Raw genomic sequence first — 17,726 nt, 5'->3', positions numbered from 1 at the left:
AGTATGAGTAAACCATCCAAGTGCCTTACTATAGATAGTATGTGTGAATCAAGGTGTCTTGAATGATCTCTAGAAGGCACATCACAGATAAAATATGACATTGGGCTGAATAATACTGAAATAAGCACCAAAATTTGAAGACATTACAAAATAGTGCACACTATGAGTGGCAATCTGCAGGGATAGTTTATAATGCCTACTTGTTGGTTGAGGTTGGCACTTGAATGTATAAAAAAGGTGCAATCATTTGAGCCTCGAGTCTAAGTAGCTCAAAATCAATGTAAGATCCTTTAAGCATGCCAGATATGTCATCATGTTCACTGCTAAAGGTTTGACAATAATTTTTAATTTCTGCTAGTTGTAAATTACATATTACATTTTTGTGGGCTGTTCTTTCCTGAGTGTTTAGACCAACTGTTCTGTTTACAACAAATCTATTAGTTGCAAACATCTGTTTTAGAATTATTAATTTTGAAACTTCTGTTTTTGTTTTTTATTTCTGGAACTATATACTATTGCGGAATCTCAGAAAATATTAATTTGATTTTAAGAGTTAAATTCAAAATTTAGATTTTAGTTTTTTCTGTTTCTCAAAGGTATAACTGCACATTTCAATCAGCTTAACAGTAGAGATTAATTTAAACTCATCACATAGAAACACTTATCTCTTCAACAATCTTGATTTCTATCAGATCTTGTCTAACGGGCTTCTTAGTTTTTTTGTCAGCTCCTTTAAATCTTCCAAATCTTTCATTTTCTTCATTTCTATTTTTATCTCTCTACTCCTTTAGTAGTGAGATTTCTAGGAGAGTACAAAAGTTTTGAATTGTGTTAATCTTCTCTAATATTTTCTTTAATTAGTTCCGAGATAAGTTTAAGATTTGTGGTAGTTCTACTTTTCTATTATTTAGCTAAGATAAATTTATTAATGTCCAAGAAGAGACCACAAAGAGGGTCTAAGGGACTGCTAGAATAGAGCAAGAGGAGCTAGCAAACAACAGGGACACCAAACAGTGTTTGTGGAAAAGAAAAACAACCCAAATAAAGAACGTAGACAACCACAAATAAGCTAGTTGCCACTTGCAGTGGAGAGGAAATGAAGAACCGAGATAAGGCCTAGGCTAGGTAGAGATCCTGTGCCGTCTTCGAGAGCCACCAGAAGTGGAGAGCCTTTGTTATGTGTAACTCTTGCGGGGCCTCAAGGATCTAGTGTGCTTAGAAGGAGGACCAAGCACCCACTTGGTACTTGTAATGTTCCCGTTATAAAATAAATCATTAATCAAACTATTGTTAATGGGTCGATTGATTTATTATATCTCGGACCCATTTTTGTTTTGATTCCGTAGTTTGTGTCGCTATTGGCTATCTTTGTACACCCGCGGAAAGTTTTCCCCGGTAGGTATTTAAGTAGGATTGGTAGGTTGTCATGAGGTATGCGATTTGGATTATTTTCTTTGTACTACGAATTCCCGTTGGGATTCTCTGTTGTTCGCCATCTTCCCTACTTGGCTATTTCGGTTTTGGTGGGATTCAACCCTCACCCTATTCTGTCGCTTGTAATACTTTGCCCAAATCTGGCAAATCAGAGCACCATCATATTGTGAATTAGAGAAATAACTTTGTCTGAATTAATCAGCTCTTTGTGTTTGGGTAAATTTATCTCTGGCGACGATTTTATGTTTTGCATTAGCATCTAACTACGACAATATTAGCACACAACTTGTACATCTCCTTCCACCATCGCCCACACAATTGCACGTCCAAACTGAGCACTACATACCATACTGCCCATCCCCTCTATACTATACGACTACCACTCCAACTGCCGTAAGACCTCCCATCTTGTCCGTACAGACAGCGTGATCGTACGACCCTACAATCACCATCATATTACGAATTAGAGAAATAACTGTGTTTGAATTAATCAACTCTTTGTGTTTGGGTAATTTAATCTCTAGCAACTATTTTATGTTTTGCGTTAGCATCTATCTACGACAATATTAGTACACAGCTCGTACATCTCCTTCCACCATCACCTACGCAATTGCATGTCCAAATTGAGCACTACATACCATATTGCCCATCCCCTCTATACCGTACGACTACCACTCCAACTGTTGTACGACCTCCCAACTCGTCCCTATGGACACCATTATCGTACGGTTCTACAATTACCATTGTCACCATATGGAATCAGAACTCTGGCATCTTACCGTACGACCATCATCGATTGACTTCGACATGCTGTACAACACTACTATATGGATTCACAATTGCCCCACACATTCGTGTAGTTTCATCCATTGGCACGTATGGCCATTTCCCTCACCGTACAGACCACTACTTCTCCATTCATTCATCTAGTATCATACCTTGTAGTTGAATTTTCTGGGTCGAGTTCGAAGGAGGAGCATCACAGTGGTATCAGAGCCTCGATCCTCCCAGCCTGTGGATAGTGAATGAGTCTATAGCTGGAAGAGAAGAACCCATTCTATCAATAGAATGGTTGCCAAACCGGAACCCATAGCTGCCGAACTCGTGGTATTATTGAGAGAGCTTGCGAGGAATCAGGTACAGATCAACGATACTCAACGACTCATGGAAGAGACTCTCAAGAAATTGGTAGACAATAAAATATCCGGAGAACAAAATGGTCACAGCACAAACTCGATGTCGGGTAAAGCAAATCCTAATCCAGCACGCTCTCGACCTTCCATGCCGTCTTTTCCCCCACGGACGGAGACAACGCCTTGAGGGAAGCAGCCGACGTTTGAGGAAATGCAAGAATAGTTGAGAGAAGACTGGAAGAATGCGAATTTTGAGGAAGATATATCCTACAAAGATTATGCAGATCTGAGAATGAGATATTCAGGCGGCAGAAATAGAGGATATTTTAATGATGATCTCAGGAGGAAGTTGAGTAAAGTCAATTTGTCTCTATTTGACGGATTCGGATCCATATCTGCGCAGGTGTGGGTAATGAAGGCTGATAGTTATTTCCAGCTTAATCCCATGCCAAAAGAAGCAATTAAATTTGCGGCATTGCACTTGGAGGGAGTAGCGCATGAATGGTGGCATCATGACACCATCACACTTGGGCATGATCAAATATATACTTATGCAGAATTCACTAAGAGATTGATAGATCGATTTGATGGTAAAGATCCAGAACTCAATTTCAAAGATTTGGCACAGCTGAGACAAGCTGGATTGGTCGACTAATACATTGTGGAATTTCAGAAACTCTTTGTTTTGGTCATAGACATTTTTGAAAGAAGATGGATAGTGATCTTCATGGATGGACAGACAGAATCACTGAAAGGTTGGGTAAAGGGGTTCAATCCTGCCACATTGTCAGAGGCCATTAAGAAAGCATGGAGTATGGGCATCATCATTGGCATCATCCTCACGAAGTTACTCACATTCCAAACTGTCGGTGTTTCTGAGGGACAAAGATAATAAACCTCCGCCCAAGAAGCCATCTTTGGACGAAGCCACCAGATAGGAGCTCCAGAGGAAGAAACTATGTTTCAATTGCAAGGGACCTTGGGAACTTGGCCATAGATGCCTTGAAAAAGGAAAGATCCATTACATTGAGGTCGTGTCTGATGATGGGGAGGAACAAATAGAAATACCCTCCGAAGACAACCAACATCATGATGACGCCAACATGGTTAGTTTGAATCATACGGAAAGAATTGCAACACCGGTACGACGCGGAGGAACTGTCGCCCTAGCCAGTAACCCGAGGTGCACAAAATTTTGTGTACGGGGAACCCTTCAAGAACAAAGGGTTATGGTGATGCTCAATAGTGGAGCCACTCTAAACTTCATAAACTCATCTTTAGTGAACCGAAGAGGTCTACTTGTAGGATTTCAGGTCAAGGTTGCTAGAAGGACTCCTCTACCCTGCACACACCTTGTTCCTCAACTAAGTATTACAATGGCAAATGACACGATGATCAAGGACATCTTCATAATGGACCTTGATGACATGGAGGTTATTTTGGGCATACAGTGGATGAAGGCACTTGATGAATACACTCAGAGCTTCAAATAGATGGATTTCACTTTTCTTGTCGATGGAAAGAAGGTTGTTCTCCGTCGAATGACAAATGAGGGTCCGAAGGAAGTTTCGACGCATTGGATGGAGGCAATTTTTTGGTGTAATGATGTTGCTCGGGCTGCACATTTTTTTGTTTCGGCAGAACCTATAAAAGGACAATGGACACCTCCACAGGATGATGATGTCTAGAAGATTTTGAGTGACCATGATAAAGTTTTTATAGACATTCCTTCTAGCATACCACCTCATCAAGGGTTTGAACATACTCTCGAGTTGGAAGTAGGAGCTAAGCTGGTCATAACCACACTGTATCGCTATCCCAAGAAATTCAATGATGAGATTGAAAAATCGATTCAGGAATTGCTAGAGAAAGGATGGATCCGTCCCAGTTCTAGCTCTTTCATGTCATTAGTGGTATTGGTCAAAAAGAAGGATGAGACGAGCGCATGTGTGTGGACTACCGTACGTTAAACAAAAAAATTAAATAAATAGATATCCCATTCCAAGGATAGATGAGTTGCTAGATGAATTGCATGGCACAGTTTACTTTTTGAGAATAGATCTCTATTCCGAATACCATCAGATCCGCATGAGGGAGGAAGACGTGGAAAAGACGGCCTTTCATTGTCACTACGGGCATTATGAGTTCCTGGTCATGCCGTTCGGATTAACAAATGCACCTGCTACATTCCAATCATGCATGAATCGCATCTTTAACAAATAATTGCGTAAGTACTTATTAGTATTTTTTGATGACCTTATTTATAGGAGGACATGGAAGGAGCACCTGAAGCATCTAGATGAAGTCCTAAGGATCATGAAGGAGTAGTCCTTGCTTGTTTACAATCCAAGTGTGAATTCACTATGACAAAAATATTGAACTTGGGGCATGTTGTTAGTAAATATGGAGTTCAAGTTCATCAGGAGAAGATTCAGGCTATCCTTGATTGGCCTCCCCCAAAATCACTCACGAATTTGCAAGGGTTTTTCGGATTGTGTAGTTATTACTGGACGTTCCTTAAAGGATTCTCTCAGCTCAGCGCACCATTAATGGATTTGACAAGGAAGGGGTCTTTCTAGTGGAATGAAAAGGCACAACTCACTTTTCATAAGTTGAAAGAGGCAATGAGCACTTGTCCCGCACTTCCATTACTTGATTTCACTCGATCGTTCATTTTGGAATGCGACACATCTGGAGAAGGCATTGGCATGGTACTGATGCAAGATAGACACCCCATAGTTTATGAGAGCAGGAAGCTCATGCAAACAGAACGCTTATATTCCATCTACGACAAAGAGATGTTGGCCATCGTACATGCACTAACCAAGTTTCAGGAGTATCTGGTGGTTTCCAAGTTTGTCATTCATACGGATCACAATAGATTGAGATATTTTCTAGAGCAACGGGACTTGAACGAGAGGCAACAAAAATGTGTAAGCAAGGTTCAGGTTTTTGATTTTGACATTGAATATGTGAAAGGCAAGAACAATGTGGTTACAGATGCCTTGTCTAGGAAACCCATCATTGCTCACTAAACCAGATTTCAGTTGACTGGAAGGCACATTTATTGGTAGAATATTCCAAAAACACATTTTCCTGTGAGCTAATGGATGGCAACACCCAAGATTATCCGTACAAAGTGGTGGATGACATCATTTACGATAAGAGTCAGAGATTTTTAGTGCCGGAATCCAAATTGAAGCAGAAAATCTTGAAGGAGGTACACGACTCACCCTTGGCAGGACACCCAGGCTTCCTCAAAACTTACAGAAGTCTAAGGGAGAGGTTTTTATGGAAAGGACTTAAAAGAGATGTATTGAAGCATGTAAGAGAGTGTGTAGTTTGCCAGCAGAACAAATCCGGCCATACTTTACCTGCCGAGTTACTGCAACCTTTGCAAATTCTAGAACATAAGTGGGAAAGTATCTTGATGGATTTCATAACTGGACTTCCCAAGGTGAATGGAAAAGATTGTATCTTTGTGCTGGTTGACAGATTAACAAAGTACGCACATTTTTTCACCATCCCCTCAGATTTTCAGGTTGCACAAGTTGTCGATCTATTTTTTAGAGAAGTCTTTTGTCTGCATGGGTTACCCTGAAACATTGTGAATGATTGGGATGGGTGATTCATCAGTGTTTTCTGGACATAATTGTTTTAGTTGGCAGGGACAAAATTGTCACCAAGTACTAGTTACCACCCTCAGATAGACGGGCAAATGGAGATTGTGAACAAGTGGCTCGAAGGTTACCTTTGGAACTAACAACGGGCATGGGTCAAATGGATACATGTAGGGGAATATTGTTACAATACCATGTACCACATGTCCATCGGAATGACACCATTCAAAGCTCTATGCGAGTACGAACCCTTTTCCTTCATTGACACAGTTTCTGAGTGACAATCGTGCACCAAGGGCGAGGGACTAGCTTCAGGAGGGACAGGACATCCTTAGATGCATGAAGGAAAGCTTACAACAGGCACAAAGTCAACAAAGGGTGTACGTTGACAGACACAGAATGGAGAGGAGTTTCGGAGTAGGAGACCTGGTTTATCTCAGGCTCTAGCCATATCAACAATTCTCATTAAAGGAAAAGGGAAAAGAAAAATTGAAGCCACGACTTTATGGCCCCTATCATTTTAGTTTGTCGCATTGGTGAAGGTGCCTACGAGTTGGAACTTCTAGAGGGGAGCTGTATTCATAAAATATTTCATGTTTCATGCCCGAAGAAGGCCGTAGGGCAAAACATCCAATAGCCATAGACCTTTTGTCACTCAATGAAGAAGGAAAGCTCATTCTAGAACCAACCGAGATTATCAAAGTACGTGAAAAGGCTTTGCAGAACTGCACAGTGAAGGAATATTTGGTGTGTTGGAAACACTTGCTGTTGGATGACGCGACTTGGGAGGGCAAGCACATTCTTCAGCACCCGGCATTGCATTTGCTTGAGAAGCAAAATTAGGGATGGGAGGACTATAATGTTCCCGTTATAAAATAAATCATTTATTAAACTATTGTAATGAGCCGATTGATTTAATGTATATCGGATCCATTTTTATTTTTGTTTTTGTAGTTTGTGTTGCCGTCAGCTATCTTTGTACACCCTCAGTAAGTTTTCCTCGACGGGTATTTAAGCACGACTTGTAGGTTGTCATTAGGTATGCAATTTGGATTATTTTCTTTGTACTGCAAATTTCCGTTGGGATTCTCTTTTGTTCGCCATTTCGGATGTGAAAGATCTTCCCTACTTGGCTATTTTGGTTTCGGTGGGATTCAACCCTCACCATATTCCGTTGCCTGTAATACTTCACTCAGATCTGGCAATCAGAGCACCATCATATTGCGAATTGGAGATATAACTGCGTCTAAATTAATCAACTCTTTGTGTTTGGGTAATTTAATCTCTAGCAACGATTTTATGTTTTGCATTAGCATCTATCTACGACAATATTAGCACACAGCTCGTACATCTCCTTCCACCATCGCCTACACAACCGCACATCCAAACTAAGCACTACATACTGTACTACCCATCCCCTCTATACCATACAACTACCACTCCAACTATCGTACGACCTCCCATCTCGTCCGTACAAAAACCGTGATCATATGGCCCTACAATTACCTCTTGTCACTGTATAGAACTAGAACTTTGGCATCTTATTGTACGACCATCATCGACTGACTTCCACATGCCATACAACACTACCGTACGGAGTCACAATTGCCCACACAACTGTGCAGTTTCATCCATTGGCACGTACAACCATTTCCCTTACCGTACAAACCACTGCCTCTCCATTCATTCGTTTGGTATCATATCTTGTAGTTGAATTTTCTGGGTCCAATTCAAAGGAGGAACATCACAGTACTTTGAGTCGGAGAGACCAATGAGAAGAAAGCGGTGATAAGTTGATCCTTAGTTTTTCTTAGGGGTACTTAAGCTATAAAGTATGGTCTCGAAGTTTCGTTCTCTCCTCAAGATAAAGAGCAACACAATGCTTGTCCATGTATCCAAAGAAGGAAGAGAGAGATTGGCACCCTCTGAAGAGACAATAAAACCTCCCACAGACCTCATAGTAGATGGGGCAACAAAAAATAAAGTGAGTCTCCTTCTTTGCCTCCCCCATGTTGCAAAGCTAGTAGATTCGGTCCTCCCTAACAATCTAGTGATCTGTGTGAATACAGAGATGATGAGAGCCCACCCCGAAGGAGCCCAAGGAGATGCATAGCACGAATCCAACACTGAGAGAGGTAGGAAGGATGCACAACGATCCATCCTAAATATCCATATAATTCTTTGCATAGAAGCCCAACCTTGGTTAAAGAGATCCCCCATGGGGTTAACCCATGTAGTAGTGATATGCAGCCTACAAATATCCATCTGAACATGCCCATTCAACTCCTACTAGTAAGGGAGAAAGTGAGCGGGGGCATCCAAAGAGTATTGGAATAGAGGAAGATGGTTGACCATGATCCCCATCAACCCCTAAAGAGTAGTTGCATGGGCATACATGTAGTGAGCCCAACCCATAATGTCAGCACCATAATAGCCTCTGAGGAGTGATAGGCCAAGTAAGAATATCTTCAGCAGCCCTCAGCCGAATCAGCAAAGTCTTGAAGGTGATGGAGGAACCAAACTAGATCAAAGATGTCCTTGAGTCTAATAGAATGAGCCCCAAACTTGGCCACAATGATATTAATAGGAGTAGATTGGTGGCATTTGATGATGCACCTGAGAAAAAGGGTCTGGACCCTCTTGACTGGAGCCTAGTTCAGCTTTAATAGAGAGGCCCCCCAAACAACAAACCCCCATAAAGCATCCTCAGAGGTATCAAGGTGTCCAAAAGGGCTGTCTTGGCCATGGTGTCTTGAAAGTGACACTGAATGCATTATTTCTCTAAAAGAGCGAGGGACCCATACCCCTTATTGATGTGGGGTTGCATGGAAGGTGTCATACTAAACCGGGAGCCAAAGAACATAACATCCAAATACGTGTAAGACAAGCCAATCTCAACCTCCGTGCCTTGGAAAAAGAAGTGGAGGTGAGAAGTCTTCAAGCAATTGAAGATCACAACCCGGTTCTTGCCTTGGTTAACCCCCAACTAAGAGGAGTCAGAAAAAGAGGCCAGGCCATCCCAAAGCCGCTGAAGATCTTCTAGAGAGGAAGCAAGCAGAACCACATTGTTAGAGGAAAATGTCGATTTCCCATACGCTGCAGAATGTGAAACACAAGGAAGGAAATTATAAAAGAGGTTCTTTGCCATATAGTGCAGGGTGTGGTCATAACTTGTATTTGAATTATCACCGGGAGACGAGTTCTAGGCAAAGCCATTGGGATTGCTGCTTCAGGAGATTATTTGTTCTTATTTTCTTTCATCTTGTTGTTCACATTATTTTAAGCTCTCTATTTATCTCTGGGAGAGAAAGGATGGCAGATATTAGCATTTCATTTCAGTCTTCATGTTCTAGCTTGTAGTTCTTTTCTTAATTGTTCTTCTCAGCTCAGATCCCAGTTTTTATATCAGTAGATTTATTTAAGCATTAGAATTGGAATCTTGAAGCCCAGATCTTATAATTCCAGTTCTTAGTGCTGATTTGTTTACCATCTATAACAGAAGGTTTCTGTTATACAGACACAATAACTTATGACATCAAATGTGCTTGCATCTTGTAGTTTCATATAAGGATTTTGAATGAGAATCTTGGTCAAGAATGAATAAAGTTGTATGTTATAGCAAATAAGCTAAGATTTGTAACTTTGTACCATCAACCAATATCTGATGAAAGGATCTTGTTCAACCTAAGTTGTTTCATTTTCTTGATAAAATGGTTTTAAACTTTTAAATATATTCTAGACTCAGTTTAAAGAAGGAAAGAATAATGTATTCCAGCTTTTCAACTTGGTCTTCATGTTGTAGGTTGTAGTTGGTCTCAGTATAATTCTCTTTGGTTTACATTCCATCTTTTAAGCGGTAGATATAGTCGTAAATTTCCTTTTAGTACATATTTCAGCATTCAAATTTGAAAATTTTCACCTCAGTTTTGAGTTTTTCAGATTTAAGTACCGATTCGTTTCCCATTTATAACATGATGCTTCTGTTGTAAATACAACTCAACCCATGCCACTGTGTGTTTTTGAGCCTTGTAATCCTACTTCTAAGAATTTTGGCATCCTTGTGGAGTAAGAAGAGATAAAAATTGTGTCTTAGTGCATACAAGCTCAAGGTTTGTTCACGTCAACTAGCATCCCAGAGTTCAATATAAATGGTAATCATAAACAAGTCAAGGGATGATGTGTATCTCTTTGATTATCTGTATAAAAGGTATCTATATGTCGAATTATTATTGAAAAATCAGGACAGTGATTGTCTAACCTCACTGAATAACTGAAATGTGGAGAGTTTTGTATTCTTGTGCTTAACGACAATTTTTGTTTTTAGTTTCTTGGAATCTACTCATACAATTTTAAACTAATTGCATGTTTCCTTTGCAGATATTCTGCTGCACTTGACTCATTGAAGGAAAATGATGGCTTCGTCATTTGTTTGCAGTTGAAGAACTGCCAAATTAATGATGAGAGATTCATTGAGGTAAGTAATTCTCCTTAACAAAAAGTAAAAGTACTTATTCATCCTGATTTGGCCATGATGCTAGACATACAGTAATTTCGTTCTCTATTTTTCTTAGAAGGATCTATATTTATTTAAAAGGCTTAATTTGGATGGAATCACATCTTCAGCAATTTTTTGTTTGAGGTGGAAAATAATTCTTTGTCTTAGCTTAGGAAAGTTTTTACAAGTCTGAGTATACTAAAGGTATCCCAAGCTAACGAGCTATTATCAATCATCCCCTTAATTGTTCTGCTTGATAGTGATTGTAATATTTATATTGTGCATCTGAAGAAGCTTTTCTTTTATTCTTCATATGCTGAGAATTTGATTGTGGAATATCCATTTGTCACAAATTGCAAATTCTTGTTCTTCTTTTGCTATATACTTCTGTAGTAATAATTTGCAACCTGGTGTAAAACAATTGTATCTATGCCATGTTTCAACTTATTGAAGATTGCGCTTATTCTATGTTTACTAAATAGATCATGGGAGCACAATGATTTCTTGCTTTCAATTAGAAATATACAACAAAGATTCCAGCCGTTCTGCAGTTCTAGTAAGTTGCTGGTTTATCTTGCAAAAAAATATCAAATTACTGAGTCGTCAATTTCTCAAACCTTTTATCAAGATATTAAAGTATCACAAGGTCAATTAAAATCAATTTTTGACGCCACTTGTGGTAACCAACAAGTATATAAATACAAAAAAATATGTGTTCTATGTATGTAAGACATTTCAAATCAGGAGGAAACACTTTAGTATCCTAGGATAGAACACCAAATATCAAATCCTCTCTTGAATAAGGAAGCTTAGATGCTAGACAATGTATATGATTGTGTGATCAACTCAACCTCAAGGTTCCTTCTTATTGTTTTTTCAATTCAGTTTTGTGATGTGGTTTGCTGATAATAAATTGGGGACTTACACTAATCATTCAATGGCTATTAACTTTGCAAATACAAATGATTAAACAATGAAGGCCCTTCAAGTACTTCTAATCAAACGAAGTGAAATAGGATAAAGAGTTTAGGAAGACAATCTAACAATGCAAGAGACCATTTAAGATGAAGTGAAACTCTGACCAGTTCTTGCTTTTGCCAAATCAACCATGCTTAGGATGGTGCTTACTTCCGAGGGTTGATGATTTTCATATCATCAATACTCATCCAAATATCCAATGATAACGCAATCCAAATAAACATTTCCAATTGAAGTTAAATGCTTGCAATAAGGCCCAAACTAATCTTACACTGATACTCGCAAATTGCAATCAATAAGTATAAAAAGGTATGGACACTAGTTTGACCATAGTTCACCAACAACAATATCTTCTATTCACCTACTCCTACTTCTATTCAACATAAACTAAAATCTATTCCAAGGGAGGAAATGTAGAAAACATGCAACGCTCTAAAATAACACGAGTAGTCCATTATGAACACCAACAACAAACTTGAAATTACTTTGGCAGTATTGTAGCAACAATCTCTGGAAGTCTCTCGTCTCCTCTACTCTAGGTAATTCAATTCTCAATCTAGTAAGCTCCAAATGAGGAGGCTTTTCCTTTTATAGTTGTTCCAGTACAATGAAGGGTCCAACTTGATTTGGAATTAACAACCAAGGTTAAGCCAACACAACCCTAATGTAACTAACTACTAGAAACATGAAATACGTGACCAATTATAGAAAAACACCACCTTGTGGGCCAATGAGAAATTTACATTGCTTTTATGGACAAATGAAAAAATTTGCTAGGTAGAGGCATTATGTGGACTCCACATGGGGCGCTTGAAATGATTTGATTGGATGGTTTTGAAGATATAGAATTAATGTTTCTAATTGGTTGAAGATGAATGGGGGCCACCTCAACATGCTTATCCTATACACTTCATCATGGAGATTAAGAAATATCTCTTGATACTCAACATTATTAAGCCTTAGCTTGATTGTGATGGACCATCTTCCCAAATTGCTTCATCTTCATACAACCTCTTCTCCACCTTTGTCATCTTAAAATCTTCTCATTTCCATGACTTTGAACTTGCTTGCACTGATATTTCACCTTGATCTTGCTCTTGTTGTAGGCTCTTTATAATGTTGGATCCTTCTAAGTGAACTTGGATTTTCAAAGGAATTTCATGTTTTTAATGTTCTCTTTTATATTTGATTTGTTCATTTTCCATGTACAACTTGCTCTCTGAATCTCATTTTGATGTGTGGAACTTGATCTTGGATTTGCACATGGACTTGATCTTCAACTCGGAGCACCTTGCTTTCTTGATGAACAACTTATGGTTAGTGATGCTCGAGGTCGCCACATTGTCCTTGGTGTTGAACTTATGCTCACACTTGAATCATTCAACTCCTTGTGATCACTAATTAGACCAAAAAACTCAAACCTTGTCTTCCCATGCTTAGCCCCCATTTCACCTTTCAAAACATCATCATTTTGTTAAATGTTAATGCATGTAGCTTCGGTCTGACACTACTGTGGTAAGCACATACGTGTCTATATATGTACAATGTAAATAGGAATATCACCCTTTCTTATAAATATACAGTTTACTCCAAATAATATACAGAATTGAAATATTGAACATATCATTCATACTATGACACCAGAAGGCATACCGGGAGGCAAGGAAATAGTTTATTTTATTGATACCAAAATCATACATGTACAATACCAATGTTCCACATATTTATAAAGAGTCAGTCAGTTGGAAACCAACCGACACATTTCCTTACCGCCTAACTACCCAACCTAACTAACAATAACAAGTACTAACATAACATTTATTTATTCAGACTACATCTATCCCCCCCTAAAAAAAACAGTCGTCTTCCAGACGACTTTACAACATGGAAGAAAACAGCATCAATTTCAAGAGGAAGGATTGGAGGACATCCTTGGGCCTTGCAATCGCTGTAGCTCCCGCTCTGTTGTCTTCTGCTTGGTACAAACACCCTGAAGGACCCGCAAAGCATCCATCTTTTTGGCTTCAGCTGCTGCCAACTTGCCCTCCAACTCAGCTCGTTCCAACTGCCAACCTACTAACAGAGTACTCTTTTTTGCCTGGGCTTGCTGATGAAGACGTTTATCCCATTGGGCTTCCACAAAAATACTCTGAAAGGCTGTCTCTATAGCCGCTAGAGATGCCATGAGAGGGGAAGAAGCAACCTGGGTCTGGGGAATGATAGCATGACTAGTCCAAGTAGAGGAAATTTCTTCCTGCTATAATTACTCTGTTCTAAGAGACCCCAATCTGTGTAACAGTCAGTTTGCATGAACTGGGCTAATGCTGCAGCTGCTGTGAGTACACCTTCCAAGTTATATGTTTGCGCATGGTTAAGGAATTTATGGGTAGAATACTCCATAGCCCGTAACTCCGTAAGGACTACTTTTGCGTGAGCTGTAAAAGAAGCTGGAACCACAGGTTCTTCATGGTCCTTCGGTATGTCCACTAGTTCTTTTGGCTTCAAGAGTACAGGGAATGACACCAACCCCTCTTCTTCCAGTAGCTTGTCAGCCTCTTCTAAAACCGTATCTACTCCTGCCATTGTCACCTGAGTATCTGGAGAGGAAGGATCCTTAGATTGCTCCGCTATGGTGGACTTAACAACAAGAGCGACAGGCTCAACCACTTCTGGCCCGAGAGGTGTCTGTAATCATACCTTGTGTCCACAATGAAGTTGCCTTCTCAAATCAATCACCTTAGTGCGACTAGGTTGGTCAGGCGAGAGAAAGGGCTTGATTCCTGGAATAGATAGCTTAGAAACCCCCCATGTTGGAAGGTGTCTCAAGTTGGAATCCTCGATGGAAGGAACTGGCAGTACCACAACATCATTGGATGAAGAAGCCGGCTGAGAGACCTCTGCGACACCAGTCGGAAGGGGTCCTATTGTAGGCGGTAGAAACACTACTTCACTTGGTGTGCCCTGAAAGTGAGGCGAATATTTGCTTCCTGGGAATTAGAAGATGAGGAATCTGTATTACCTGCGGTGTCCTCAGAACTGCCTTGATCCTCATCCTCTTCCACTACTATGGCCTGACGTACTTTCTTTTTGGCAGGTTCACCACAACCCAAAGTGTCAAGATATAGCCAATAAGTCATTGCTGGGCGGTACGGCTCCACTCTACTTGCTGGTACCAATGTCCCACAATGTTCATCACTAATTTGCAGCCGAACTGCCTCCAAAAACAAAGCCACTGCATGATGGGGCATGTAGAAAGCCTTATGCCGCAATTCTAGAAATTCCCGTAGTCTATCAGAAAGGAGTTGGGCCCAGTTATAAACCTGTCCTTGGGATAGGCCCTCCACTACTGGCAATAGCCAAAGAGCAATATTCGAGGTGCAACTGCTCGCCGTAAGTTTACTTTTTACCAAATCCACCACGCAACGCCATTCCTCATTTGTAATGAAACCTTTCCTCAATCCTCGGCTATTTTTTAGAATACTTTCGCATTCTCTATTTGTAACATTCGGGCGGCATAGGAGTTTGAGCCATTTTTGCTTATCCTCTCCTGTCATAGGGCTATTGCTCAACTCCTGACCCCGATTAGGGATTCCAAAAACCTTACTAAGTACTTCAAAAGAATAAGAAACCACCACCTGGTGCTAAGCATACTGTATGACCGACTGATGGCCTGCTCCATCATACCCTGTAATCAAGTCTTGGAGAATGGGTTCAAATTCATGTAAATCAAAGATTGGCATAAAGATAATCCTGTCCACCTCAACTGCGACCAAAGCCTTCCGGAGAGGATGATTTGTGTTTGATTTTTCCCACCATGCCCTGCACTCATTGCTGAGCACACCTTCAAACCAAATAGTAGAAGCATTGATCTTCTGTGCCAGTTTAGTCTTGCCCCGTGCCATGACTGACTTCTGAGTTTTTGTCTTTGCCTGACCAGCCGTCGCTTTAGTACCTTTGGACTCCACAATGTGGGCCCTGCTGGGATTCCCCATGCTTAACTTCACCATGTCAGACCAATTTACCAACTGCCAGCCTGTATAGCGATACCCCCAATGACCTCTCAAAATCACTCTTGGGATCTCAACTTGCAAGTACTTTATGTGGCTTGTGTGTACGGTGTCCGTACTGTTATTGCTCTGTACAGTCAAACTTTCGTACGGATGCTCCTGCTGCTGCTCTGTACGGTCATTCCATTGTGCCTGTTCGTACGTTCTATCTTCCTTTCTTCCGTACGTTGAATGCCGTATGTGTCCTTTCCTTTGCCTTCGTACGTGACCTTGCCGTACGTCAGTAGCCTTACTTTCTCCTATTCATACGTGACCTTGCCGTACATGGACAGTCTGCCCTTGACCTGTCCCTACGTGACCCAGTTTTTTCCTCTGTTGTACGTGGACAGTCTGCCTTTCACATGTTCGTATGTGATCCAGTCCTTGCTTCCATACGTCAACAGCCCTGAAAACTTGTCTGTACGTTGGAAGTCGAAGCCGTACATTGAATTATTTTTGGCAAAATCTGTTCGTACGAGGATGATTGGAAGGATTATGCAGATTGGAATGGTATTGCCGTACTTTGCCCTTCGTACGATGGATAGGTACGGCTGCAATCTTCTCTCTGCCGTAGGGTATGATTGGCTGTATGTTGCTTTTTGCCCCTGTCTAGACATGCTATGGAATCCTTCAGGCTGGATTCGCCTTCCTCTGTTTGCCTCATGAAAGAATGATTTTGGCTGAAGTCCTCTATGCTTATAAAGTAGGCATGAACTTTTCGTTCTTTATAGATTTTTAATTTGGACCCATTCACTAATTCTTTAATTGGTTGGTTGTCAAGGGTGGCTAATTTTATGGCTCCATTTTCTGTTATTTCTATTATTTTGTAAGGCCCAAGCCAATGAATTTGAAACTTACTAGGTTTTATTTCATTCTTTCCGTTGTACCACAATACAAGCTGTCCGGGGTGAAAATTCATCATTTTGCGATGCTTTTCATGCCAGAATTTGTGTCGCTTTTGAGCCACCTCCATACACCATTGGGCCATTATTCTTCTTTCTTCCAACTGGAGCAATTGGTGTAGGCGCTCCTTGAGACTCTCCTCATCACTTAGTCTGTTCTGAATGGCTATTCTTAAGCTCAGAACCACATATTCTACTGGCATTACCGCTTCTTGCCCATACATAAGCTGGAAGGGGGTATGTCCTGTAGTACCTTTATAGGTTGTTCTATATGCCCATACTATTGGTGGAATTCGCTCTTCCCAGTCCTGACCTTCAACACCACAGGTTTTGTAGAGGATAGCAACCAATACTTTATTCATGGCTTCTGCCTGACCATTCACCTTTGGATAATAGGGACTGGAGAAAGAATGAAATATTTTATATTCAATGGTCATCATTCGAATAATGTGATTCACAAAATGCACCCCTCAGTCACTGGTGAGCCATAGTGGGATCCCGAACCAAGTAACTATTTGTTCATAGAGGAATCTGGCGGTACTACTAGCTGTATTATCTAGCAAGGCCCATACCTCTATCCATTTTGTAAGGTATTCCGTGGCCACCACTATATATTTGTACCTATGATTTTTGCTCGTCGGTAAAGGACCCACAAAGTCCATTCCCCACCTTTCAAATAATTCCTGTGGTTGAGATGAAAACAATGGCATGAAATCCCTTTTGAGTGGCTTTCCTGCTCACTAGCATGTATCACAACTTGCTACCCATTCCTTGGCATCCGCATACAATGTGGGCCACCATAATCCTGCCAAGAGCACTTTTCGTGTAGTGGTATCTAGTCCCATATGACCTCCTGCAACTCCTTCGTGGGACTCTCTCAAAACGCTAGGGATTTCTTCCTCCATCACACATCGTCGGAGCATTCCGTCAGCTCCCAGTTTGTATAACAACCCTTCAATTAATTGAAATGTACGGCTTTTTAAGGCAATTTTTCTCCGTTTTGCTTGAGGCATGTCGTGAGCAAATGTAGCTCTGGATAGGTACTGGCCAATCTGTTCGTACCATCCAGGTATTACCGTGATCTGGAAAAGGTGAGTATCTGGAAAATCCTCATTTAT

At 40.5% G+C, this 17,726-nt stretch overlaps 1 protein-coding gene across 5 annotated transcripts in view; it reads left to right on the top strand.

Annotated features, from left to right (window-relative positions):
* The window catches only part of LOC149556614 (uncharacterized), a 335,069-nt gene that overhangs the window by 74,482 nt on the left and 242,861 nt on the right, over positions 1-17,726 (top strand). For all 5 annotated transcript variants that reach the window (XM_089831014.1, XM_089831013.1, XM_089831015.1 and 2 more), the window contains one exon: positions 10,565-10,661. In XM_089831014.1, coding sequence (XP_089687140.1) covers positions 10,565-10,661 — 97 coding nt within the window. The remainder of the gene's footprint in view (positions 1-10,564; positions 10,662-17,726) is intronic.

This window comes from Cupressus sempervirens, chromosome 5 (assembly GCF_028749045.1).
Source record: "Cupressus sempervirens isolate cs-2001-9-10 chromosome 5, ASM2874904v1, whole genome shotgun sequence".
NCBI classification, from domain to species: Eukaryota; Viridiplantae; Streptophyta; class Pinopsida; order Cupressales; family Cupressaceae; genus Cupressus; species Cupressus sempervirens.
The sequence above is the reverse complement of the archived record's forward strand: the minus strand, read 5'-3'. Positions and strand labels throughout refer to the sequence as shown.